The 25,418-nt window shown below is 42.3% G+C and overlaps 2 protein-coding genes across 2 annotated transcripts in view; one reads left to right on the top strand and one right to left on the bottom strand.

The window, feature by feature from the left end:
• Positions 1-59: 59 nt before the first annotated feature.
• LOC126452451 (uncharacterized) lies at positions 60-1,862 on the bottom strand (the record flags this gene model as incomplete). The annotated part of the gene is made up of 1 exon (XM_050091078.1): positions 60-1,862. A coding segment is annotated over exon 1 (1,803 nt), but the record flags the coding sequence as incomplete, so codon positions are not given.
• Positions 1,863-2,052: 190 nt separating this feature from the next.
• The window catches only part of LOC126452450 (dnaJ homolog subfamily C member 13-like), a gene marked incomplete at its 3' end in the record, with an annotated part of 67,801 nt that continues 44,435 nt past the window's right edge, over positions 2,053-25,418 (top strand). Inside the window, exons 1-4 of the mRNA XM_050091077.1 lie at positions 2,053-2,072; positions 10,009-10,121; positions 12,059-12,243; positions 17,910-18,101. Coding sequence (XP_049947034.1) covers positions 2,053-2,072; positions 10,009-10,121; positions 12,059-12,243; positions 17,910-18,101 — 510 coding nt within the window. The remainder of the gene's footprint in view (positions 2,073-10,008; positions 10,122-12,058; positions 12,244-17,909; positions 18,102-25,418) is intronic.

The following is a 25,418-nucleotide window of genomic DNA, read 5'->3' as shown; positions in this document are numbered from 1 at the left end:
CGCCCCTCTGCCCTCCCTCCGCCCCTCTGCCCCTCCCTCCGCCCCTCTGCCCTCCCTACGCCCCTCTGCCCTCCCTCCGCCCCCCTCTGCCCCTCCCTCCGCCCCTCTGCCCTCCCTCCGCCCCTCTGCCCCTCCCTCCGCCCCTCTGCCCTCCCTCCGCCCCTCTGCCCTCCCTCCGCCCCTCTGCCCTCCCTCCGCCCCTCTGCCCTCCCTCCGCCCCTCTGCCCTCCCTCCGCCCCTCTGCCCTCCCCTCTGCCCCCTCTGCCCTCCCCTCTGCCCCTCTGCCCTCCCTCCGCCCCCTCTGCCCTCCCTCCGCCCCTCTGCCCTCCCTCCGCCCCTCTGCCCCTCCGCCCCTCTGCCTCCCTCGCCCCTCTGCCCTCCCTCCGCCCCTCTGCCCTCCCTCCGCCCCTCTGCCCTCCCTCCGCCCCTCTGCCCCCTCCTCCGCCCCTCTGCCCTCCCTCCGCCCCTCTGCCCTCCCTCCGCCCCTCTGCCCTCCCTCCGCCCCTCTGCCCTCCCTCCGCCCCTCTGCCCTCCCTCCGCCCCTCTGCCCTCCCTCCGCCCCTCTGCCCTCCCCTCCGCCCCTCTGCCCTCCCTCCGCCCCTCTGCCCTCCCTCCGCCCCTCTGCCCTCCCCTCCGCCCCTCTGCCCTCCCTCCGCCCCTCTGCCCTCCCTCCGCCCCTCTGCCCTCCCTCCGCCCCTCTGCCCTCCCTCCGCCCCCTCTGCCCTCCCTCGCCCCCTCTGCCCTCCCTCCGCCCCCTCTGCCCTCCCTCCGCCCCCTCTGCCCTCCCTCCGCCCCCTCTGCCCTCCCTCCGCCCCCTCTGCCCTCCCTCCGCCCCCTCTGCTGCCCTCCCTCCGCCCCCTCTGCCCCTCCCTCCGCCCCCTCTGCCCTCCCTCCGCCCCCCTCTGCCCTCCCTCCGCCCCCTCTGCCCTCCCTCCGCCCCCTCTGCCCTCCCTCCGCCCCCTCTGCCCTCCCTCCGCCCCCTCTGCCCTCCTCCGCCCCCTCTGCCCTCCCTCCGCCCCTCTGCCCTCCCTCCGCCCCCTCTGCCCTCCTCCGCCCCCTCTGCCCTCCCTCCGCCCCCTCTGCCCTCCCTCCGCCCCCTCTGCCCTCCCTCCGCCCCCTCTGCCCTCCCTCCGCCCCCTCTGCCCTCCCTCCGCCCCCTCTGCCCTCCCTCCGCCCCCTCTGCCCTCCCTCCGCCCCCTCTGCCCTCCCTCCGCCCCCTCTGCCCTCCCTCCGCCCCCTCTGCCCTCCCTCCGCCCCCTCTGCCCTCCCTCCGCCCCCTCTGCCCTCCCTCCGCCCCCTCTGCCCTCACCTCCGCCCCCTCTGCCCTCCCTCCGCCCCCTCTGCCCTCCCTCCGCCCCCCTCTGCCCTCCCTCCGCCCCCTCTGCCCTCCCTCCGCCCCCCTCTGCCCTCCCTCCGCCCCCTCTGCCCTCCCTCCGCCCCCTCTGCCCTCCCTCCGCCCCCTCTGCCCTCCCTCCGCCCCCTCTGCCCTCCGCTCCGCCCCCTCTGCCCTCCCTCCGCCCCCTCTGCCCTCCCTCCGCCCCCTCTGCCCTCCCTCCGCCCCTCTGCCCTCCCTCCGCCCCCTCTGCCCTCCCTCTGCCCTCCCTCCGCCCCCTCTGCCCTCCCTCTGCCCTCCCTCCGCCCCCTCTGCCCTCCCTCCGCCCCCTCCGCCCCCTCCGCCCTCCCTCCGCCCCCTCCGCCCCCTCTGCCTGCCCTCCCTCCGCCCCCTCTGCCTGCCCTCCCTCCGCCCCCTCTGCCTGCCCTCCCTCCGCCCCCTCTGCCCTCCCTCTGCCCCCTCTGCCCTCCCTCCGCCCCCCTCTGCCCTCCCTCCGCCCACGGCCCCTCTGCCTTTCTGCACTTCCCATTGTTTGATTTTGGCCAGATGTAATGATTTCTAGGCTGACTCAGTAATAAAGGTCAATGAGAGAATGTACTATTAAGGGTTTCCTTAAATTTTTTATCACAAAAGAGATGAATCTGAGTCAGAGATAATTAGTAACAGAAATAACGATGTTTGGTAAGAAATGCTAGACAATTTACAAAGCCACGTGAGATATGGACAAAGGTGCTGGAAGGTGCTGATACAAAATAAAACTGAAAAATTATTTTCATAATATATGTGAAATAAAAAAAAAACTGCTCTAAGTGTCACCTACTGTATTAGAAAGGAGGCAGATGAAATACAAATATGGTCTATCTGCATTTTGTCTGTAAGGTAAGATACTTAATAACTGTCACTTATCACATTGAAAAGTTTCAGATTTTAACTGACCAAAGGAAAACGTTGGCTTTAGAAATGAGTATAGCTCACTGGACCATTTGCAAGTTCCAAATGCAATCACAGAATGGAGGAGGGAATATGAATTATTAAATTTTCCTGCAGTTCCAGATTTTGAGCAACCTCATGGCTTGGTTTCAACAAAGTCTATATAGGAACCCTGGAAATACGAAGGATTGATTGATCCTATGACTGCATTGAAGGATGTATTTGTTAGTGATACAGCTTCTGTTGGACTTGTGAGAAATTCAGAATTAAAAGAGAAATCAAACGGTGAGATTCCATATCACCAGATCTATTCTCAATTGTCCGTAGAGAGGGGCCTCTTATGAGGCCCTTAAGCTGGGAAAATGAAAAAGACATTTTATTGTGGCAAATCTCCATTTTCTTGATGGTGTTCTATCATTGCCTCTGGTAAAATTCAGCAACAAATAGAATGACTTAATAATCATGTGTGAATGTACGTCTGAAAATGTATTATGATGAGGCTGAAATAATGTAGACTCTTTGGTGTCATCTCGTTGCTATTGGCTTGTACCATGGGAAACCAAGGAGAGGATTTTGTTTGGTGGCCGGTATCCTCTTGTATAACACAGACTGCACGCATATATTAATGGGGTTCTTTACTCATAAGAACAAGAAGTTACTTAAGACAGTCCAGGTGTTGCGGTACAAGCCTTCTATAGTAGCCCATGTTAGCCTCACTGCTGGTGAAGTACCAGTCCCACTATGTACACTACTCTGGTCAGTAGGTACTGACTGACTCTGAGCTAGAGGCTGAGCTAAGGACGGTGACTCCCACTGGGCTGTGAATGATGACTCGACTCGTTGACTGACTAGGTGACTGGGCCCTCTGGTCCATGGCAGCAATATAAATACTGGTGGTCGAGAGGGTGTTGGTGGTGCATTCTTGACGAGTCTGTCTTTGCCCTCTCTCCTAATAGACTAGCTTGCTGCAGTGTCTATTATCAATCTTCTGGCAACCTCTTTGCTGCTCGGAGTACTATTGCTAGCTTATTCCTACACACACTCGATACATTAAGAACAATATTTTACAACTTAATGAAGAAGCTGTAAAACCATTTGATAAAATTTTGTATGTTGATCTGTTTAAGGCAATTAATACAAAGAGAACAATAAACTGAGGAGTAAAAGTAACATGTTTCACTAGTAATCAAAATAGAATTTTCAAACATGAGCTTGCGTTAGGTGTATATAAAATGAAAGTTCATTATTGGTGTATAGTGCTACTATTGTTTTGTGGCAGTGACATGTAGACTTTCAATGCAAAAACCATTCAGGAAGTTAAGTTGCCCAGTAGTAGTAGTAATAGTTGTTGTTACTGTTATTAGGTCTTTATAGCAATAGTCAATGTCACAAACATACTACAGTAAAACTGATAATATTCGAAACTACAGTGGGTTAGCTATTAACTTTAGTTTTATATTACGCTTAATAAATGCCATTATTTGTAGAATGAATGAGCAGATGACCAGTCCTGATGCGTTCGAATGCTTGTACAATTGTACATTTGTAAAGTGTGTAAAAGCTCATTAAATAATTTGTGCCCCATGAGTTAATAACTATTATTTGGTATTGAATCTGTAGTATAGCATACAATGCATCTTGCTTCTTGTATTACAACAGTGCACATTTTCTCTGTTTTGTTTCCATTAAGTTGCTTCCTTGTGTAAATTAAAACACAGTAAAAGTTCATTACTATCATGTTTTTTTACAAAACGATGGTGTACAGTGTGATATACAGAGTGAATCACCTAACTTGTACCACAAATATTGCGGAAATGGAATGTGCTATTGACGCGCAGTTTTCACAGAGTGAAGGGATTGTGAGGGACTCATATTGTTAGCCATTAAACAGATTGTAATAATACTTACAAAGTATATTTTTTTCAAACATACACTTTTTAAATGGAACTATGTATATGGACAGTAAGAAACTAAAAGTAGGGTAAATTATAATGTCAGTGGTGTTCTTTGCTGTATTCTAGTGAGAGTCATTTATGAGATACCGTATTTTGAACAGTTTCCTCACTGATATTTGTTTGTGTGATTCAAGCTATGTAATATCTAGGTACGATGTTGTTATGTTTGCTTATATCATGCTTGTGTGTTAAAGTGCATTGTGACTTACTAGTCAGTTACTGTGTGACAGTCCAAGCAGCAGGTCATGAGTGCATGATAAGATTTATCAGTGCAGAACAAGTTGACATGGTCATGGTGTATGGAGTGTGTTCGAAAAATGCAGTTCGTTCTTGTACTGTGTATGGGGCAAGATATCCCAATATGTGTAGACCATCTTGGCAGTTCGTATCAACCTCTTCAACAAGTTACATAAAAGTGGTAATTTAACACCTAGACAACGTAACAGGAGGAAACAAGTGATTACAGAAGAGGGGGAAATTAATGTTCTTGCTGCTTTTGCAGTTTATTTGCACATTAGCTCCAGCACAATCACATGAGGAAGTGGTGTGAGTAAGGCAAGTGTCCTACACATTCTCCATTGACATGGGTTCCATCCCTATAAAGTCTTTCTTTCCTCAAGAGCTTTATGGAAACGATTATGAGAATTGTATACATGGGCATTAAGACATGATACCCCAGATCAGCGTAGAGAATCAGCAAAAAGAGTATGATGAGGGTATTGGAAAGTTGATACAACACTATGACAAATGTCTTGGATGGAATGGCAACTATGTAGATACATTGCTGGAAGGTATGGCTAACTATTGCAAATAAAACTCTCTTTCACTGTGGTTTCCATTTCGTGACCAATTGGACCTTACTTGCAGAATACGCCTCATATTGTGTTTAGTGTTGAAGCCATATTTTCCAATCACGGCCAGGTAAACCACTGAAATACCCACTATTGGTCTGTTGACAATCCTTGTTGACTTCGTTGGTGGAAGGTCAGTATCCAGGGAGTGTAAACGTGTTGTATGGGATAGTGAACCATCAGCTCATAGACCAATTTTTCATAGATAGAACACTGAATGTGCCCAAGTATCACAGCCTCCTAACAGACCATCCTCCAAGGATGCTAGGAGGCATTCCTCTGCAGATTAGCAGGAACCTTTGGTACCAATAAAATGGTTGTCCAGCAAATATTGCATGAAGTACTACACCATATCTTCATGAATTGTTTCCGAATTGGATTGGACAGATTGGACTTGTACCTTGGCCAGCCTATTCCCTGGATTTGCTGCCTGGATTTGCTGCCTGTAGACTTTTTTCTGTGGAGAAAGCTGAAAGATGCTGTCTGCAAGGACATACCAACTACACACATTGATATGCAATAATGTTATTACTGCAGCCTGTTTGGACGTCTCTGCTGGAATGCTAGCACGTGTGCAGCAGCCATTCAATACTAGACTGGAAGCGTGTATTGCTGCTGCTGGTGGCCATTTTGAACATAGCATGTGATTGTCAATTGCCTTGTTACTAGTCATAATCCACATGACTAGTATACACACTTGTTGTGTTCTTTAGTATGTGCTGCCACAGGTGTTGTACAAGTGCCAGTGAGAGAACTTTGCAAAATAAGATATATCATAAATGGTTCACACTAGAATCCTGCAACAAACAACACATGCATTCTAATTTACCCTACTTTTAGTTTGTTAATGTCAACAGTCATTGTTCCATTTAAAAAAGTGTATGTTTGTGCAAAAAACACTTTTAGTATTATTACAATCTGATGATTGGCTAACAATAAGAGCCCCTGTCTACCAATCCATTCTATGAAAACAGCACATCAATAGCACTTTCAATTTCCGAAATATTTTTGGTGCAAGTTTTAGATGATGCATCCTGTATATGAAGAAACAGTAATTATTCTAATAGATTTTGTCTGCAGTATTAAGTTGCCATATACACAGCTAGAATTTTCACACAAAATAATATGATATGATGATATACTTTGGATAATGAAAAAGAGGACATTTTGACTTGTATTAAAAAAAAAAAACTTCTCACCAATTGGCGGCAGAACACACAAAAAAGATGGTTGTAATTAGGCAAGCTTTCGGAGCCAGTGGCTCCTTCTTCAGGTGGGAGGGTTGAAGGAAGGAGAGGGGTGAAGGAAAAGGAAAGGAGAGGGCTAGGAAATGGGGTAGATTTTGGGAAAGTCACCAGGAACCACGGGTCAGGGGAGACTTACCGCACAGGATGAGAAGAAAAGACTGATTGCTCGGGGGCTGCACCAGATGTGATTTTAAAACCTAGGAGCTTAGAGGTGGAAGACAGGGTAATAGGCAAGACAGAGATTACTGCTTAAATACCATACATGAGTTAATAAGAGTGAAAGGCTAAGTGCGTTGAACGTAACAGAGGTGGGAGGATGGATATGCGTAGGCAGATGTGGTATACTGGCAACACACAATATCCTGTTGCAGAGCAAGCTCTACAACATAAAAATGGTGACTCTGGTACTTGTTTCACCACAAACTTCATCTGTATTCTTCCGCAGACACCAGTTTCTCAGAACTCCGCAGGTGGGAACTAGTGATACAATATGTCCTTGGTTCTCGCCACCCACCTGGCCTTAATTTCTTCCCTTCTCAGCATTTCTTCACAATATCTACTCTTTTCTTCACTCCATTTCAGTTTTCTACGTCTTTCATTGTCTTACCTGTTTATTTTTTACCGTCTCCGTCCCACCTCTGCTAAGTTCAATGTACTTAGGTTTTCACTCTTAATATTTCATGCATGATGTGTAAGCAGTAAGCTCTGTCTTACATATTACCCTGTCTTCCAACTTTAAGCTCTCAGGTTTTCAAATCTCATCTGATGCAGTTTACAACAATCAGTCTTTTCTTCTCATCCAGTGTACTAAGTCTTCCATGACCTGCAGTTCTGGGTGACTACTGAAATCTACCCCATTTCCTAGACTTCTACGGTCCTTTTCCTTCACCCCTCTTCCTTCAACCCTTCTGCCTGAAGAAGCAGCTACTGGCTCCAAAAGCTTGCTTAATTACAACCCTCTTTTATGTGTGTATTCTACCGCTACTTGATGAATAGATTTTTTATCTATCCAATTAAATTATTTTGTCAAAAATTGATTGTTTTTGTTGTTATATTAACTTATACTAAGGTAGGTAACATGTAAGTTGCTGTAAGAAATTAACTGCTCTGGAGAACTTATGACTAGCACATTTTACATGTTGTCCCCAAGATAGTTTGACATGTGAACACACTACTCAAAACTTAATTTGAATCATCTGAGAGATTTATGTTAGGTTTTTAGGGATATATTTAGATGATATATTTCCTGGAATCAACATATAATATATATTAGTGTTTAGTTGTCTAGAATAATTTATTCAAGGAGTCAGCTTATTAATTTTGTACCTAAAATATATGTTAGAACATGCTATTTTTCATTTTTGCGAAGCATAATACCATATTATACTATTTTGTGGGGTAATTGTAGTTGTGTGTATGGCATCTGAATACTGCAGAAGAAAGTTATTAGGGTTAATTAAAAAGACAGGCAAGAAAACAAACAAATGGACAGGGAAAAGTTGGAAAAGGAAGATGATCACTAATTGAAATGATATGGTGGGCAGGATGTGTGCCTGGGAGAATGGATGCTAGATGGAGAAAGTAGGTTCCTTGCTGGATTACAGTAGATAATAAAACACTGATAAGACCTCCTAAGTGAAAATAGATGGATGACATAGGAAAATGTTGAGGTAGCTGAAGAGCATAGTGGGTAAGGAGAATCAACAAGAGGCATTTATCTGGCATTGAAAATTAGATGTTGGCTTCTGCAACTGCTGCTGATGCTTTTTTGACAACAAGAAACTACTGATACCTCAGAAATATTGTCTGAAGTAATGTGTGCAATTCCGAAGCATTGCAGTAATTGTAGGTATGATTTTAGCCATCTACACCTTGAGTTACTTCAAAATTGAAAACTTTGTGCCACCATCTGAATCTATAAAAAGCATGAATTGTATATATTCAGAAATATTTAGTTCTATCGATGCTATCACAACTGTAACAAAGATCTTGTCTGACAAAGGATATATTGCATACCACTTCTGGTTTTTAATTAGGACTTTTAGAGAACATTAAGTTATTTCTCATTTGCATAATTTACCTACAGGTAGAATGTGATTCAATATTACATCTTTTTGCAAATGATTTTAGATGTCAGTAATGTCAGCTGCGTTTTCCTGTCTCTCTAATTTTTTCCTTGTTAGATTATATTTCAGCACTGTTAAATTCTATATTTGACTTTTCATTCTTGTTATTTACCAATTCTGTCACACATCATGTTTAGTAGTATGCAGCTATAAGCATGTAATAAATATTTAATCTTTGAAAATTTTATTTTGTTATAATTCATGTTAAGTTTTAGGACAAAACGTTTTCGCAGCATTTGTGTTGCTCCCTCAAAGCTGCTGTTTGCTTCCATATTTCTTATTTAATAATACAGTACATAAAATGCGTTCATAATTACAAATATGGTTGGACTCAAGCTGCACAATGTATTGGTGCCAATGAAAATTCTTGCTAGACTGGGACTTGAAACCGGATTTCCCACTTAATGCAAATGGTCGCCCCAAGTGCCTTGGCCATCTGAGCACGCCTCCAGGACTGATCCGAACTTTCATATGTCACCCTTTGTCTGCGTCCTGTACTTGCACAATTAGGGTGATTCTCATACTGGAGAAGACAGAATATTGTCATGCCATGAATTGCATGAATGCTTTTCTGTAGGACATTACAGAAGTCTTCATAAAAACATATCACTGCGATATAGTGTAGTAAAATATTAAGATACCTCCCATTGATGTAGTTAAACCACACACCTCCCCCCTCCGTGTGTGTGCGTGCGTGCGTGTGTGTGTGTGTGTGTGTGTGTGTGTGTGTGTGTGTGTGTGTGTGTGTGTATTACTGAACATTGGCTACAAAATGGTGAAGTAAAATTAACCTCAATAGCAGAAATACATTAGTGAGTCTCGTGTGTGTGTGTGTGTGTGTGTGTGTGTGTGTGTGTGTGTGTGTGGGGGGGGGGGGGGGGGGAAAGAGAGAGAGAGAGAGAGAGAGAGAGAGAGAGAGAGAGAGAGAGAAACACCTCCCCCCTCAGTGTGTGTGTGTGTGTGTGTGTGTGTGTGTGTGTGTGTGTGTGTGTGTGTGTGTGTGTGTGCGCGCGCGCGCACATGGCATGCTGTTGAGCCCGTCTGTATTGTGCTGCATGGTGTTGTGATTGCAAAGACGGACCTTGCCATAGATGTCGGGAGTGAAGTTGCACATCATGCAGATTATTGCACACAGTTTGAGTTGTAACATGACATCCAGTAAGTGAGGATCAGAAGAACAAAGATAAGATTGCCTGCAATAGATGAGATTTAAAAACTTGAGTGTGACACAAAAGGCAGCTGACAAAATACGGTAGTGGAGAGAGTAAGCAAACAAGAAGCAAAGGTTGGTGGAGCAGCAACCAGTAAATTGAGTTAAAGCTTGTATGGCAATAATAATCTGATCTGAAATGCATCGTCCAGTAAGTTTGTTAAATCTGAATTTCTGAACCCATACACATAAAACTGAGAGACCTGGTGGAACATAAATTATTTTAAGGAATAAAAGTAACACTTCACTTCATAGTAGAGATGATAAGTCTTTGTAAGACGCCTAAACATGACGGACGTCTTTGTTAACTTATCCGTTTTTGAGCCACACACATAATGGCTTTCTACCTATGCCAGAATTGCAGCACATCAACTCCCCTGGGTGAGAGGATGTGTTGGGGGTGGTGGTGGTGGTGGTGGTGGTGGTGGTGGTGGTGGGGGCACAGGCACAGGCATAGGCACCTGCACTGGTCAGTTCATGCAATGCATGGCAACTTTGATGTGGAGGAATGGAATGGGAGTTGGATAGAGACAGAGAAAAGGGTGGGGGGCAGCAGGGTAGTGTGTGAGGGGGCAGGATGGTTGAATTTATGGTTCTGGGACTGGGGAGGAGTGGGTGTGGAGCAGGAGGCTAGTGGAGGATTAGAGGATCTCTGTAATGACACAAAGTGCTGCCCTTTAGCAAATTTTGTTGCTATATGGTTCAAATCCTTGTGATTGCTTTGTAAAATGTGACTCCCTCATGTCCCCTAAAACCTCTCTCACTGCCCTCACTGATAAGATCTATTTCATGAATTGGATGCTGTTGTGAAATGAATAATTTATTGCTTGGTATTTTACTAGCACTTTAAATTTTTGTTATCACAGCCATTAAATTGTTGATGAGGATATACATATATCAAAAGTTTTGCATCACTTCAGTTCCGAGAGTTCCGGAACCTGTACAGAAAATTGGAATAGAGATCAACATAAACATCATTTCCGCCCTTTTTATTGCTCACGAAAACTGCACATTGCATGTTGTACAACCGTACAGCGAGACCTTCAGAGGTGGTGGTCCAGATTGCTGTACACATCAGTACCATTAATTCCCAGTAGCACATCCTCTTGCATTGATGCATGCCTGTATTTGTCGTGGCATACTATCCCCAAGTTCATCGCGGCACTGTTGGTCCAGATTGTCCCACTCCTCAACAGCGATTCGGTGTAGATCCCTCAGAGTGGTTGGTGGATCACATCGGCCATATACAACCCTTTTCAGTCTATCCCAGTCATGTTTGATAGTCGAGTGATGTCGTTATCTTGAAAGAAATCATTCACAAGATGTGCACAGTGGGGTGCAAATTATCATCCATGAAGACAAATGCTTCGCCAATATGGTTGCAATATTGGTTTTAGGATGGCATTCACATATCGTACAGCCGTTATGGTGCCTTCCCTGACCATTAGCAGTGTACGTTGGCCCCACATAATGCCATCCCAATACATCAAGGAACCTCTGCCTTGCTGCACTTGCTTGACAGTGTGTCTGAGGCGTTCAGCCTGATCGGGTTGCCTCCAAACACATCTCCGATGATTGTCTGGTTGAAGGCATATGTGACACTTAATCAGTGAAGAGAACATGATGCCAATCCTGAGAGGTCCATTTGGCATGCTGTTGAGCCCGTCTGTATTGTGCTGCATGGTGTTGTGATTGCAAAGACGGACCTTGCCATAGATGTCGGGAGTGAAGTTGCACATCATGCAGATTATTGCACACAGTTTGAGTTGTAACATGACATCCTATAGCTGCACGAAAAGCATTATTCAACATGGTGTCATTGCTGTCAGGGTTCCTCTGAGCTGTAATCCATAGGCAGCAGTCATCCACTGCAGTAGTAGCCCTTGGACGGCATGAGAGAGCCATGTCGTTGACAGTTCCTGTCTCCCTGTATCTCCTCCATGTCCGAACAACATCGCTTTGGTTTACTGTAAAACGTCTGGACATTTCCCTTGTTGAGAGCTCTTCCTGGCACAAAGTAACAAAGCGGACACAATCGAACTTTGGTATTGACTAAGTGTGGTTGAACTACAGACAACATGAGCTGTGTACCTCCTTCCTGGTGGAATGACTGGAACTGATGGGCTGCTGGACCCCCTCCATCTAATAGGCACTGCTCATGCATGGTTGTTTGGATCTTTGGGCGGGTTTAGTGGCATCTCTGATCAGTCAAAGGGACTGTAACTGGAGTGATGCAAAACTTTCTTTGTTGTGTGTATTAACACATAATGTGATAGTACTGTTATGCATAACCCCCTGTGCAAATCATGTTAAGAGATTTCTCTTTTTTTCTTCCAGTATAATTTCTTAACTGAAAACAGATCTTGACATTCTGTTTTGTGATTGTGTGTCTTTATTAATGTACAGAATTGCAGCCCTATAAATATGCTGGCTATCCACAACTGATCAAAACAATTCAGCTGGAAAGTGCAGATGAACATTTATTCTCAAAGTCTGCACCACTGCTTGCAAGTGCTGGTGAACTGGCCTATCATACAGTCCATTGCTCAGCTCTCAATGCAGAGGAGCTGCGCCGGGAAAGAGGTCTTGAAGTAAGTTGGCAATTATCCTGTATTTATTTTTGAATGGCAAACTGCAGCAGAATCTCTCCTTACTGATTTATTTGCGTGAAGGTACTTTCCATATGTGTAGTGTGAAGTAGTCTAGTTTGTGTACCTTACCGTTAACAGTTTATTGAAAGCAGAAAAGCTCCATTTTGGGGAAGTAAGATCTAGCAACAGCATACAATATGTTGCTGGAGTAATATAGCATTCCTAATGACGAGGAAAGAAGATTGAGGTCATTCTCATTTTCAATAAGGTTTGTTGAACAGATGCAAGAAACTATACATCTATCTCTGACATTGGCCTGTTGTAGACCTTTAGTACATTTTCTATACTCAAGTTTCATGAGATTTCTGGAGACCAAAAATCTCCTCTGTAGAGATCATGCTCTCTCCAGCCACGAGACCAAGAGGTGGTAGATGTCATGTTCCTTGACTTTGGGAATGCATTTGATACATTTCTCACAGACGCCTAATGACTAAACAGTGTATATATTTATCAAAGCATCTCTGACATTGTTGGCTTCCAAAAAGTTGATGTAAAATCACCAGAAAGCACCAGCTCCATTGTAAAACACCAATTCTGTTCAGTACAACCTCTAGTTTGGCCAGGAATGCTGGCATACTGCCCCTTGGTGCTCTATTTATGTTAGAAATCATGATACGAAGTTCTGGCAATTTATTAATATAAAGTTCAAATCTTTTACAGTTTGGTCAGTATAGTCTTTATTAACATCACAGAAATTTATTTACTCTTTCACAAAGATAGCATTACCACCAAGACTCACTAATGTATTTCTGCTATTGAGGTTAATTTTACTTCACCATTTTGTAGCCAATGTTCAGTAATACAAATTGTATCTGCATTTTGTTTGTATTGGAGTAGTGCTTCCAGCATAGTATATTCTTAAGAGACTGAACGTGGAGGTGTAAAAAGCCACTACAAAGTTGGGGCATTTAGAAAATTCTAGTGCAGCACATACTCTAAAAAATCTTGTCTCTTTACTGGTGGCTATCAGTAGTTGAGTTAACTTCTGGAGCTTGTAAAAGTTGTGTTTGACATCTGTTCACTTCAGTTTAAACTACTTCGTAATACACATTTGGCTGATGTCTTCATTGCTTCACATTAAACACTACATTATTTGTGTCTGTTGGCCACTTTCTCTGTTGGCACGTTGTTTCTCAAAGTACAAGTACATATTGTACCTGCTAGTAACTCATTTTCTGACATGTTTAAATGAAGTCCATGTACTGTTTGGAAACCTTTGTGCTAAGCTGCTTAGGTCTATAATATCAAATTTCTTGAAGTGAATACATATTTCAGTAATACGCATGTCTGCAACTCTAATTTGCAGTTCACAGATGACCAAGATGGTAAATCAGAACAATATAAAATATTGACAATGAGTACATCTATGTGTTTCAAATTATTTAAACATCTCCACATTCCTAGGGTAGCTTTGTACATCATGCTACTACAAACATAGTTTGATCCTCCCAGCAGCACGACAAAATCATCCTTATTCAAACACGCTATGTCAATCAAATTTATTAGGTTCATTATTTCACATAATGGAGCCTCTGGTTATCAAACTGAATGCGTTTAAATTACATTCTTCCATCAGCATTGCAGAATTTCCATTTCCAAGCTATAACAGGAAAGCAGATTGGTGTTATTTAAGGAACACACAGGGAAAGGGAGGAAGGAACCATAATTTTTTAAAATAAGGAGCAAGATCTCTGTTTCGAACAAATAATGTGCTGATCAAATGAAGGGTAGTTGTCTAAGAATGCCAGTTACCACACAACCGTTGGTCATGTCCTAGTTGCCTAGCTATAGGTATACACCAATGGATCACCATCAGTCGGTGTCTGACCTAGAGACCTGGCAGCAAAGAAGTATGAAAATCAACTTTTTAAAATTTTTTTATAGAAATTTCAGTGTGTCTATACTTACTCTTCTCTTGCTGACTTCCAATAACTCACAAGTCTGTACAATGCTGCATACTCATAATTATTACTGACCCGTGGGTTAGCAAATGAGTATTTGTTGTTGGTAAGCAAGCCATGTCATTTATAGATAACAACTTAGAATGTGTGAGTATAAATGCAAGACTGTAGAAGTAAGCAAATTTTATGTTCATCAGCACTTTGAGGTTTGTGCATGTGAACTTCAGCTCGATAATGTAGTATTGAGATTAGCAACAGTATACAGGTCCCCATCAGGAGACTGGGAGCTATTCATAAAAAAAGTTTGACTCCCTATTATGCTGTCTGTCAGACAAAAAGAAGAAGTTATTAATCTGTGGTGATTTCAGTGTAAACTTTCTAAATAATTCTGAGAGGAAAAGTGAACTAGAAGTGTTATTAACAACATATAGTTTAGAATCAGTGATCAATTTCCCTTCACACATAGCTCAGGTCAGTAGCATGCTAATAGATAATGTATTTGTACCAAAAGAGGATGTAAAACAAACACATTCTTTCCCAGTTGTAAATGGATTGTCAGACCATGATGCACAACTGATTAACTTACAAAACCTAACAGGGTGTGCAGTTCGGAAACCATTAAGTAAAAGTGTAAGGTTGCTCAACCTGGTACCTATAGAGCACTTCAAAGAAAGCTTAAGAAATGTTAATTGGGGAGATGTATATAATGAGCCAAATGCTAATGATAAATGCAACATATTTCTTGACAAATTTATATCCCCTGTAGAACATTGTTTCCCAAAGAAAATTACTAAATGTAACACTACACACTTGAAAGTCTCTTCAGAAAGAAAAAGAAAACTTTGAGACAGCACGAACTAGTAAAGATCCAGAAGTAGTTTTACACTATAAAAGTTACTGTAACATACTGAGAAAAGTTGTAAGGAAATCAAGAAATGTGTATGTTACAGAAGAAATTAACAACTCTAGCAATAAAATCAAATCAATATGGAATGTTGTTAGAAGGGAGACATGAAAAGTAACCACTGGGGTAGGCAGTATTACTATTAAGGAGAACGAGATCATCCTAACCAACAGTACACAAGTAGCTAATGTATTTAACAACCATTTCTTAAGTGTAGGAGACAAAAACATGCTACAAAACAGGCAGTAGATGGAAGAGTCAGTTTTGAAAAAATTTAGTCAGATTAAGTTTCACCTAACAACCTCTTGTGAAAAAAGTAAAATTATTAAATTTTTGAAAAATAAATGTTCTGTTGGTGTAGATGACATCTCTAACTAGTTATTAAAACAATGTGGAGCAATTAAAGCTGATGTTCTTAGTCACATATGTAATGCATCACTGATCAGGGTATTTTTCCAGACAGGTTAAAATATGCCATTGTCAGGCCTCTCTACAAAAAGGGGGAAACGACAGATGTCAATAATTACTGGCCAGTATCCTTGCTTACAGCATTTTCAAAAATCTTTGAGGAAGTAATGCACTCGAGTGGTTATCCATCTCAACAGTAATGGGATACTTAGTAAATCACAGTTCGGATTACAAAAATGCTGTTCCACTGAGACAGCAATATACAATTTCACTGTCCACATAATAGAGTCTTTAAATAGTAAAATGTCACCAATAGGAATTTTGTGTGACTTGTCCAAAGTATTTGTTTGTGTGAACCATGACATTGTTACAGAAATTACAGTTCTGTGGTATAAATGGAATAGCATATGAGTGGTTTAAGTCATATCTACAGAACAGGAAGAAGAAAGTTTCCTTATGTGGGTCAAGTGATTTAAGTAAGTTTGCCACTTCATCAACTGACATATTACATTAGGTGTTCCACAGAGTTCACTCAGGGGTCCCGTTCTGTTATTGATATATGTGAACGACCTCCCTCCCTATCTGAAACAGGAAGCTGAATTGACTCTGTTTGCTGATGATACAAATAAGGGCTTTGGAAAAGTCGTTAATTGGTTTTCTGCGAATGGGCTTGCTCTAAACTTTGAAAAAACACAGTACATCCAATTTTCTGCTGCAAAAAGTACAGTTCCTTCAATAAATATAACACATCTACAGAAGTCAGTAGACAGGATAGAGCACTGAGTGGTCTAAGGCGCTGGAGTCGTGGACTGTGCGGCTGATCCCAGCGGAGGTTTGAGTCCTCCCTCCAGCATGGGTGTGTGTGTGTTTGTGCTTAGGATAATTTAGGATAAGTAGTGTGTAAGCTTAGGGACTGATGACCTTAGCAGTTAAGTCCCATAAGATTTCACACATTCGAACAGGATAGAGCATACTAAGTTTTTGGGTGTACACGTAGATGGGAATCTTAATTGGAAAATTAATATTTCGGATCTTCTAAAGCAACTAGGTTCAGCAACAATCAGATTAATTGCCGATTTTGAAGATGTAGAAATTAGTAAGCTAACATACTTTGCATACTTTCACTCTCTGATGTCATACGGAATAATATTTTGGGGTAACTGAACATTTGGACAAAAAGTATTCACTGCTCAAAAGAAAGTGGTTAGAATAGTGTGTGGGGTTCATAGTCGCCTTACAACAACCTCACAGTAAATTTACTCACAAACAAAATTTGTTCTCAACAACATGGACCAGTTTAAAAACAACAGTGACATTCTTGATTATAATACCAGAAAAAAGAAAGACTTACACTATCCTTTACTCAACCTATCTTTGGCACAGAAAGGGGTAAAATACGCTGCTATAAAAATTTTCTACAAATTACCAGATGAAATGACTGACAGACAGCAGTAACAGCTTCAAAAATAAATTGAGATCATATCTCTTTGACAACTCCTTCTATACCATAGATGAATTCTTGAATAGGAATAACTAAACCTATAAATATAGTATATGCATTTGTGCCATTTAAGGGAATGGGGTAAATAATAAAAATATAAATCCTTAACTCTGTATTGTAATATATATATTAAAAAATCTTGTTTCAAATGTGCATATCTTTTGCACTTGACATGTTCCACATCATTACAGCTACCGTACCGTGCAATTGATCAGTGGAACATGCAACCAACTAACTAGTTGTGCGTGGCTCATGTGACTCTCACTGAGGGTGAGCCCTTTGTTGCTGCGATTGATGTCAAGTCAGCACTAACTGTATCAGAATGAGTTGTGTTGCTTCCTCCTGTGTGTCACTCAAGAAGTTAGCAGTATAGCTTTTAGAATATCCTGAAAGGATGAGTGTTCAGAAGAAAGTATTACTAGAAATAATTGAAAGAAGGAGAAATCACTGCTACAGTGTAAGAAAGGAAGGCTGAGCCTTTAACTCAATGTAACAGTGTTCTCAAAGTGTATAAGTGTAAGTTACTCCCCTTTGAACAGCATTTTTCTTGCCATTCTCAGTTTTTGAACTGATAGCACTGTAATGGTGACAGTTAAAGACTGAAATTACCCATGGAAAGTGCTTTTTACTCATACATCCATAAATTAAATAAAACTGATAGGGATTAAAAATAAGTTCAGTTAAGAACATGAATCACTTGCATATCTGTCAATGAAGTCAAATGGTAAAAACAAAGTTGCCATGATCAGAAACCTCCAAAGTAGCCAGCTCAGCGCATGACTTGCAATATTATGTTGTTATTAATAACAGCAAATATTATGATTGACAAGGTTTGTTTTCTGTGGGAGATTATGTTATTCCTCTCTGTAGCTGAATTTTCCATTCCACACAGGTCTTATTAGATGCCTATAGTCGCTGTGTCTCTGTTCTGAGTGCTGCTTCAAAACCTATTGATGTAGCTGTACAAGTCTGTATCCACGTTACACGCTGCTTTGCTGTTGCCGCACAGTTCCAGGGATGCAGAGACAAAATGGTTGAAATGACACAGCTCATAAAAGACCTATGTCATGTACTCTACTTCAAGGTATGTGTTGAATAGTAATTTATATTCTATTATTCTCATTACCATTACCTTAGTTGTATGAAGTCTACAATAAAGCTTCAAACAATGGAAAATCAAGGATGGAATAACAATATTATGAAAGGTATAGTTTTACAAATGATGGAGCACAGCAATCAGTCATCCTTTTTTGCGGGTTTTATTTGGCAAAATCTAGATTTTGGCTAGTGCCTGGCCATTATCAGTGCATTACTGAAAGAACTGTGACTGATGCCCGAACAACAGGGACCGGACAGGCTTTGATACTATGAAATAATGCACTGATAATGGCTAGGCACTACACGAAATCTAAATTTTGCCCAATAAAACCAGCAAAAAAGGACAACTGATTGCTGTGCTCTGTCATTTGTAAATCATATCATACAGTCGCAGAGTGCACACATCTTCCTAGTGGAAGGTAACCTGAGGGTATAGATTGCTACTCACCATATAATGGAAATGTTGAGTTGCAGACAAACACAACAAAAAGACTGCTAACTGCTAAAGAAGTAAGGTTTTGGCCAAAAAGCCTTCTGCTGTACACACACACACACACACACACACACACACACACACACACACACACACACAAAGCAATTTGCACACATGACCACTGTCTCTGGCTGTCGAGGCTTTTTGGCCGAAAGCTTACTTCCGTGTTGTGCCTGTCTGAGTCAGCATTTCTATTATATGGTGAGGAGCAATCTGTCCCTTTCATAATATTGTTATAATAAAGCTTTCCTACCAACAGTGTTCTCTCATGCAGGAAAACAGCCTATTTTAAGTTTTGAATGTACGCTGTGTTAGAGATTTTTATACAGTCTGACACAAACCTTTGTTGAAATTTATGTACAGTTACCTGTGAAGTATGGAAATATGTAATACAGAAACAGTATAAAAATGAGTATATGCATCCAGAAGTGCTTATGACAAGTATTTGTTTATTAATGTAAAAATTGGTTTTGGAAAAAGATTCAGTGCCTTATCTGATCAGGTCCTGGAGTGACAACTCTGCAAGAAACATGCAGTTGGCCCATGGTACAGATAATAGTAACGGTTAGCATCAAGACTTTTAAATTGCTTTCTGTCATTTCAAGTGTAGTGGAAATATCGTGTATCTAAGAACAATACCACACTTACATCAAAGTAAGATAATGAGTGGGACTTAATTGGGACTTAATTTGGAATTAAAAAGGATCTCTCTACCGAACATGCCATTTTTTGTTTTGTGAATCATATTTGACAAAACTTACCGTATTTACTCGAATCTAAGCCGCACTCGAATCTAAGCCGCACCTGAAAAATGAGACTCGAAACCAAGGGAAAAAAAATTCCATGAATCTTAGCCGCACCTGAAATTTGAGACTCCAAATTCAAGGGGAGACAAAAGTTTTAGGCGGCCCCTCCAAATCGAAACAAAGTTTGTCCTTTGTAACATGAGACACAATAGAGGTCGAATGGATGAAGATAGAGCTACAGTAGTTTGGTTCGAGTCTTAAGCTTAACAAGTTAGGCTTTACCAAGTAGCCATTGCTGTGTGTCAGGCACTCCATCCGTATTTATACGGGTACCCTTCGTTTTTCACATGCTTTGTCTGGTTTGAATCGATTGCTTATTTTGCTTTGATCTGTTAAGTGCCGTTCTGTTTGTTGTAGGGTTTACGTCACTCTACGCTGAAAATGCATTATTGTACTGTGTCATGCATTGTCTATCGCATTCTGATAATGAGTGTTTACGACCTCTCGCCGCTTGCCGCATGGCTTGCTTTTGAGCGTGCTACCGCGGCTTACAATAAAAAAAGAGAGGAATTGTTTCATAAGTGAAACAATGGCAACAGACTGCTATTTGTTGTTACTTACATTGCTGCTTTCTTTGATAATGATCAACAAGAACCAAATAATAGACTACATATGATAGATATTCTGAATGAGAGTTCAGCGAAAAATTTTCTACGTTTGAAAATCTTTGCAGTCGCCTCTTTAGTACATTACATTCTGCACAGAAATTAGTCATCTTAGATTTAAAAATCTAGTCAGTTGCCGTGCTTTATTTCGGACTGTATCACTATTCAGCATAAGAATAATACGAATATAAACATGACATGATATGTATATTCTTCCGCGTTTGCTGTTATCTCTCACTAGTTTTGTAGTTTATTAGGCAGACAGGATTTAAATGAGATAGCAGCAAACACGAAAGAATACATGGCATAATGTTTACATTCTTCTACCTTTTCTTTTAATTTATTTACTGAGGCAGAAGTTTTGGCAACAGTATTTATCTTTGTCCCTGCGAACTAGCATTCCGATTCCTGTCTAACGCTACATATATTCGACGGCAGACGTTTGTTGTGGGGGCACCTACCAACATTTTTCAGAACTTCCGCTTACTTTGCACTCGATTCTAAGCTGCAGGCGGTTTTTTGAATTACAAAAAACAGAAAAAAAGTGTGGCTTAGATTCGAGTAAATACGGTAAATGACAAAATATTGTCATCTGATATTTTCTGTTATTTATCTAAAGTATTTTACTGCATAGTTTGCAATATTGTCCTCGAGAATCTCAAATATTGTGGTATCAGAGATCTTCCTATTAATTTGTTTAAATAATTTAAAATTTTGCATGAAGAAATCCAGGGAGTGTACATACCAAAACAGCATTTTCATATTGGGGGATCATCACTATAACTGTACACAGGGATTATATTGGGTATATTCTTGTTCTTGTTACATATAACTGATCTGCCATCATATATCAAAGAAGCTGAAATACTTCACTTTCCTGGTGACACATGTACTATAATGAAGCCTAATAGAAAACTTTTAAATATAAATAGATCTTTCTCGGCAATTATTAACTGTTTCTAAGCAAATGGACGTCACTGAACCTAGATAAAACGGAATACACACAATTGGCAACTCGAAAGGCCTGCCCGCATCACTAGACATAATATGAGGGTAAAATCAGTAAATGAAATAGAATAATCTGTATTATTAGGTGTTTTTGTTCATAAGAATGTGAAGTTGAATACATTCCTCACAGATCACAAAAAAATCTGAAATCTGCTACTTTCCACGTCATGGATAGTAGCAGGTTTAAAGATGAAAATGTCAAATATATGATTTACTTTATGAATATAATAGAGGGAAACATTCCACGTGGGAAAAATATATTTAAAAACAAAGATGATGGGACTTACCAAACGAAAGCACTGGCAGGTCAATAGACACACAAACAAACCCAAACATACACACAAAATTCTAGCTTTCGCAACCTACGATTGCTTCATCAGGAAAGAGGGAAGGAGAGGGAAAGACGAAAGGATGTGGGTTTTAAGGGAGAGGGTAAGGAGTCATTCCAATCCCGGAAGTGGAAAGACTTACCTTAGGGGGAAAAAAAGGACAGGTATACACTCGCATACACACACATATCCATCCGCACATACACAGACACAAGCAGACATTTGTAAAGGCAAAGAGTTTGGGCAGAGTTGTCAGTTGAGGCGGAAGTACATAGGCAAAGATGTTGTTGAATGAGAGGTGAGGTATGAGTGGCGGCAACTTGAAATTAGCGGAGGTTGAGGCCTGGCGGGTAACGAGAAGACAGGATATACTGAAGGGCAAGTTCCCATCTCTGGAGTTCTGACAGGTTGGTGTTAGTGGGAAGTATCCAGATAACCCGGATGGTGTAACACTGTGCCAAGATGTGCTGGCCGTGCACCAAGGCATGTTTAGCCACAGGGTGATCCTCATTACCAACAAACACTGTCTGCCTGTGTCCATTCGTGCGAATGGACAGTTTGTTGCTGGTCATTCTCACATAGAAAGCTTCACAGTGTAGGCAGATCAGTTGGTAAATCACGTGGGTGCTTTCACACGTGGCTCTGCCTTTGATCGTGTACACCTTCCGGGTTACACACAAGACTGGAGTAGGTGGTGGTGGGAGGGTGCATGGGACAGGTTTTACACCGGGGGCAGTTACAAGGGTAGGAGCCAGAGGGTAGGGAAGGTGGTTTGGGGATTTCGTAGGGATGAACTAAGAGGTTACGAAGGTTAGGTGGACGGCAGAAAGACACTATTGGTGGAGTGGGGAGGATTTCATGGAGGATGGATCTCATTTCAGGGCAGGATTTGAGGAAGTCGTATCCCTGCTGGAGAGCCACATTCAGAATCTGATCCAGTCCCGGAAAGTATCCTGTCACAAGTGGGGCACTCTTGGGGTTCTTCTGTGGGAGATTCTGGGATTGAGGGGATGAGGAAGTGGCTCTGGTTATTTGCTTCTGTACTATGTCGGGAGGGTAGTTGCGGGATGCGAAAGCTGTTGTCAGGTTGTTAGTGTAATGGTTCAGGGCTTCCGGACTGGAGCAGATTCGTTTGCCACAAAGACCTAGGCTGTAGGGAAGGGACCGTTTGATGTGGAATGGGTGGCAGCTGTCATAATGGAGGCACTGTTGTTTGTTGGTGGGTTTGATGTGGACGGACGTGTGAAGCTGGCCATTGGACAGGTGGAGGTCAACGTCAAGGGAAGTGGCATGGGATTTAGAGTAGGACCAGGTGAATCTGATGGAACCAAAGGAGTTGAGGTTGGAGAGGAAATTCTGGAGTTCTTCTTCACTGTGGGTCCAGATCGTGAAGATGTCATCAATAAATCTGTACCAAACTTTGGGTTGGCAGGCCTGGGTAACCAAGAAGGCTTCCTCTGAGCGACCCATAAATAGGTTGGCGTATGAGGGGGCCATCCTGGTACCCATGGCTGTTCCCTTTAGTTGTTGGTATGTCTGGCCTTTGAAAGTGAAGAAGTTGTGGGTCAGGATGAAGCTGGCTAAGGTAATGAGGAAAGAGGTTTTAGGTAGGGTGGCAGGTGATCGGTGAGAAAGGAAGTGCTCCATCGCAGCGAGGCCCTGGATGTGCGGAATATTTGTGTATAGGGAAGTGGCATCAATGGTTACAAGGATGGTTTCTGGGGGTAACAGATTTGGTAAGGATTCGAGGCTTTCGAGAAAGTGGTTGGTGTCTTTGATGAAGGATGGGAGACTGCATGTAATGGGTTGAAGGTGTTGAGCTACGTAGGCAGAGATGCGTTCTGTGGGGGCTTGGTAACCAGCTACAATGGGGCGGCCGGGTTGATTGAGTTTGTGAATTTTAGGAAGAAGGTAGAAGGTAGGGGTGCGGGGTGTCGGTGGGGTCAGGAGGTTGATGGAGTCAGGTGAAAGGTTTTGTAGGGGGCCTAAGGTTCTGAGGATTCCTTGAAGCTCCACCTGGACATCAGGAATGGGATTACCTTGGCAAACTTTGTATGTGGTGTTGTCTGAAAGCTGACGCAGTCCCTCAGCCACATACTCCCGATGATCAAGTACCACGTTCGTGGAACCCTTGTCCGCCGGAAGAATGACGATGAATCGGTCAGCCTTCAGATCACGGATAGCCTGGGCTTCAGCAGTGGTGATGTTGGGAGTAGGATTAAGGTTTTTTAAGAAGGATTGAGAGGCAAGGCTGGAAGTCAGAAATTCCTGGAAGGTTTGGAGAGGGTGATTTTGAGGAAGAGGAGGTGGGTCCCGCTGTGACGGAGGCCGGAACTGTTCCAGGCAGGGTTCAATTTGGATAGTGTTTTGGGGAGTTGGATCATTAGGAGTAGGATTAGAATCATTTTTCTTTGTGGCAAAGTGATATTTCCAGCAGAGAGTAAGAGTGTAGGACAGCACATCTTGGCACAGTGTTACGCCATCTGGGTTATCTGGATACTTCCCACTAACACCAACCTGTCAGAACTCCAGAGATGGGAACTTGCCCTTCAGTATATCCTCTCTTCTCATTACCCGCCAGGCCTCAACCTCCGCTAATTTCAAGTTGCCGCCGCTCATACCTCACCTCTCATTCAACAACATCTTTGCCTATGTACTTCCGCCTCAACTGACATCTCTGCCCAAACTCTTTGCCTTTACAAATGTCTGCTTGTGTCTGTGTATGTGCGGATGGATATGTGTGTGTATGCGAGTGTATACCTGTCCTTTTTTCCCCCTAAGGTAAGTCTTTCCGCTCCCGGGATTGGAATGACTCCTTACCCTCTCCCTTAAAACCCACATCCTTTCGTCTTTCCCTCTCCTTCCCTCTTTCCTGATGAAGCAATCGTTGGTTGCGAAAGCTAGAATTTTGTGTGTATGTTTGGGTTTGTTTGTGTGTCTATTGACCTGCCAGTGCTTTCGTTTGGTAAGTCACATCATCTTTGTTCTTAGATATATGATTTACGTTTCTGCATTTCCTTTATTAACATCATGACAACATATTCTGGAGCTGCTCTCCTCTGAAGGAGTAGTTCATTGGAGAGAAGTGTGCAGTAAGGATAACATAGTGTCCACTCCAGATTTTCTTGTGGACAATTCTTTAAACAGTTGGGCATACTGATAACAGCATTTACTCCCCTGTGTAGTTTCTTGGCAATTGTCAATTGCAGTTCAGAAACAACTTTCACGCTCATAAATATAATACTAAAAGGAGGATTGACCTCAGTTATCACTTCCTCAGTTTGGTGTGGCACAGAAAGGAATGAGCTCTTCAACAATAAAGATCTTAGACCACCACCCAATGAGTTGAAGAATCTAATGGATAATAAAATTAGCTTCAAACACAAATGTTCCAGAAAGTGTCGCTCATAATTATAAGTTACCTGTCTCTCATAGTTATAGTGTTGATCACAATTATGATTCAAGGAATACAAGAATAATTAAGTAACACTGCTGAACTTACAGATTACGACAACGGGTTAGTGCATGGTACACAATAACTGCTATAGAAAATGTTTATCATCATTCTTTCTGTTTTCCATCTTTCTTTAGTTGCTTAAATTCGTGGAGGTACCGGTATGTTTTGTCTATGCAACTAATTGAAGGCAGTTTGTTTATTGCCATACGTGTTTCACTTCTTTTATTTAAGAAGCATCCTTAGTGGCGATTTCCAGTGCTGTTAACTCGTGCATGTGGTCCTGCAGTCATATTCATTAGTTTCCATGCTCCAGCTGGCCGATTTCTGGCATTCTTTCACCCACATTTGTCATACCACATGTATCACTTGCACTTTCCATTTTGTGATCATTAAAGAGACTATTCTGAAACAGATACAATGTTATAATATTACATAGCCACGTTACACACATTATTTTGTCCTCATTAACTGCAGAACTTTGTGACAAAATGTGGCTAGTATTAATTTGGAATGCCTATGCTTCTTTTATGGGAAGTTAAATGCTCTACCTCAAAGAATGTGAGAAACCTATTTTGTGGGATTCTGAATGAGATATGGTACATTAT

Source organism: Schistocerca serialis, unplaced genomic scaffold (genome assembly GCF_023864345.2).
Source record: "Schistocerca serialis cubense isolate TAMUIC-IGC-003099 unplaced genomic scaffold, iqSchSeri2.2 HiC_scaffold_873, whole genome shotgun sequence".
NCBI classification, from domain to species: Eukaryota; Metazoa; Arthropoda; class Insecta; order Orthoptera; family Acrididae; genus Schistocerca; species Schistocerca serialis.
Note: the sequence above shows the minus strand (reverse complement) of the source record. Positions and strands in the feature narration are given on the sequence as shown.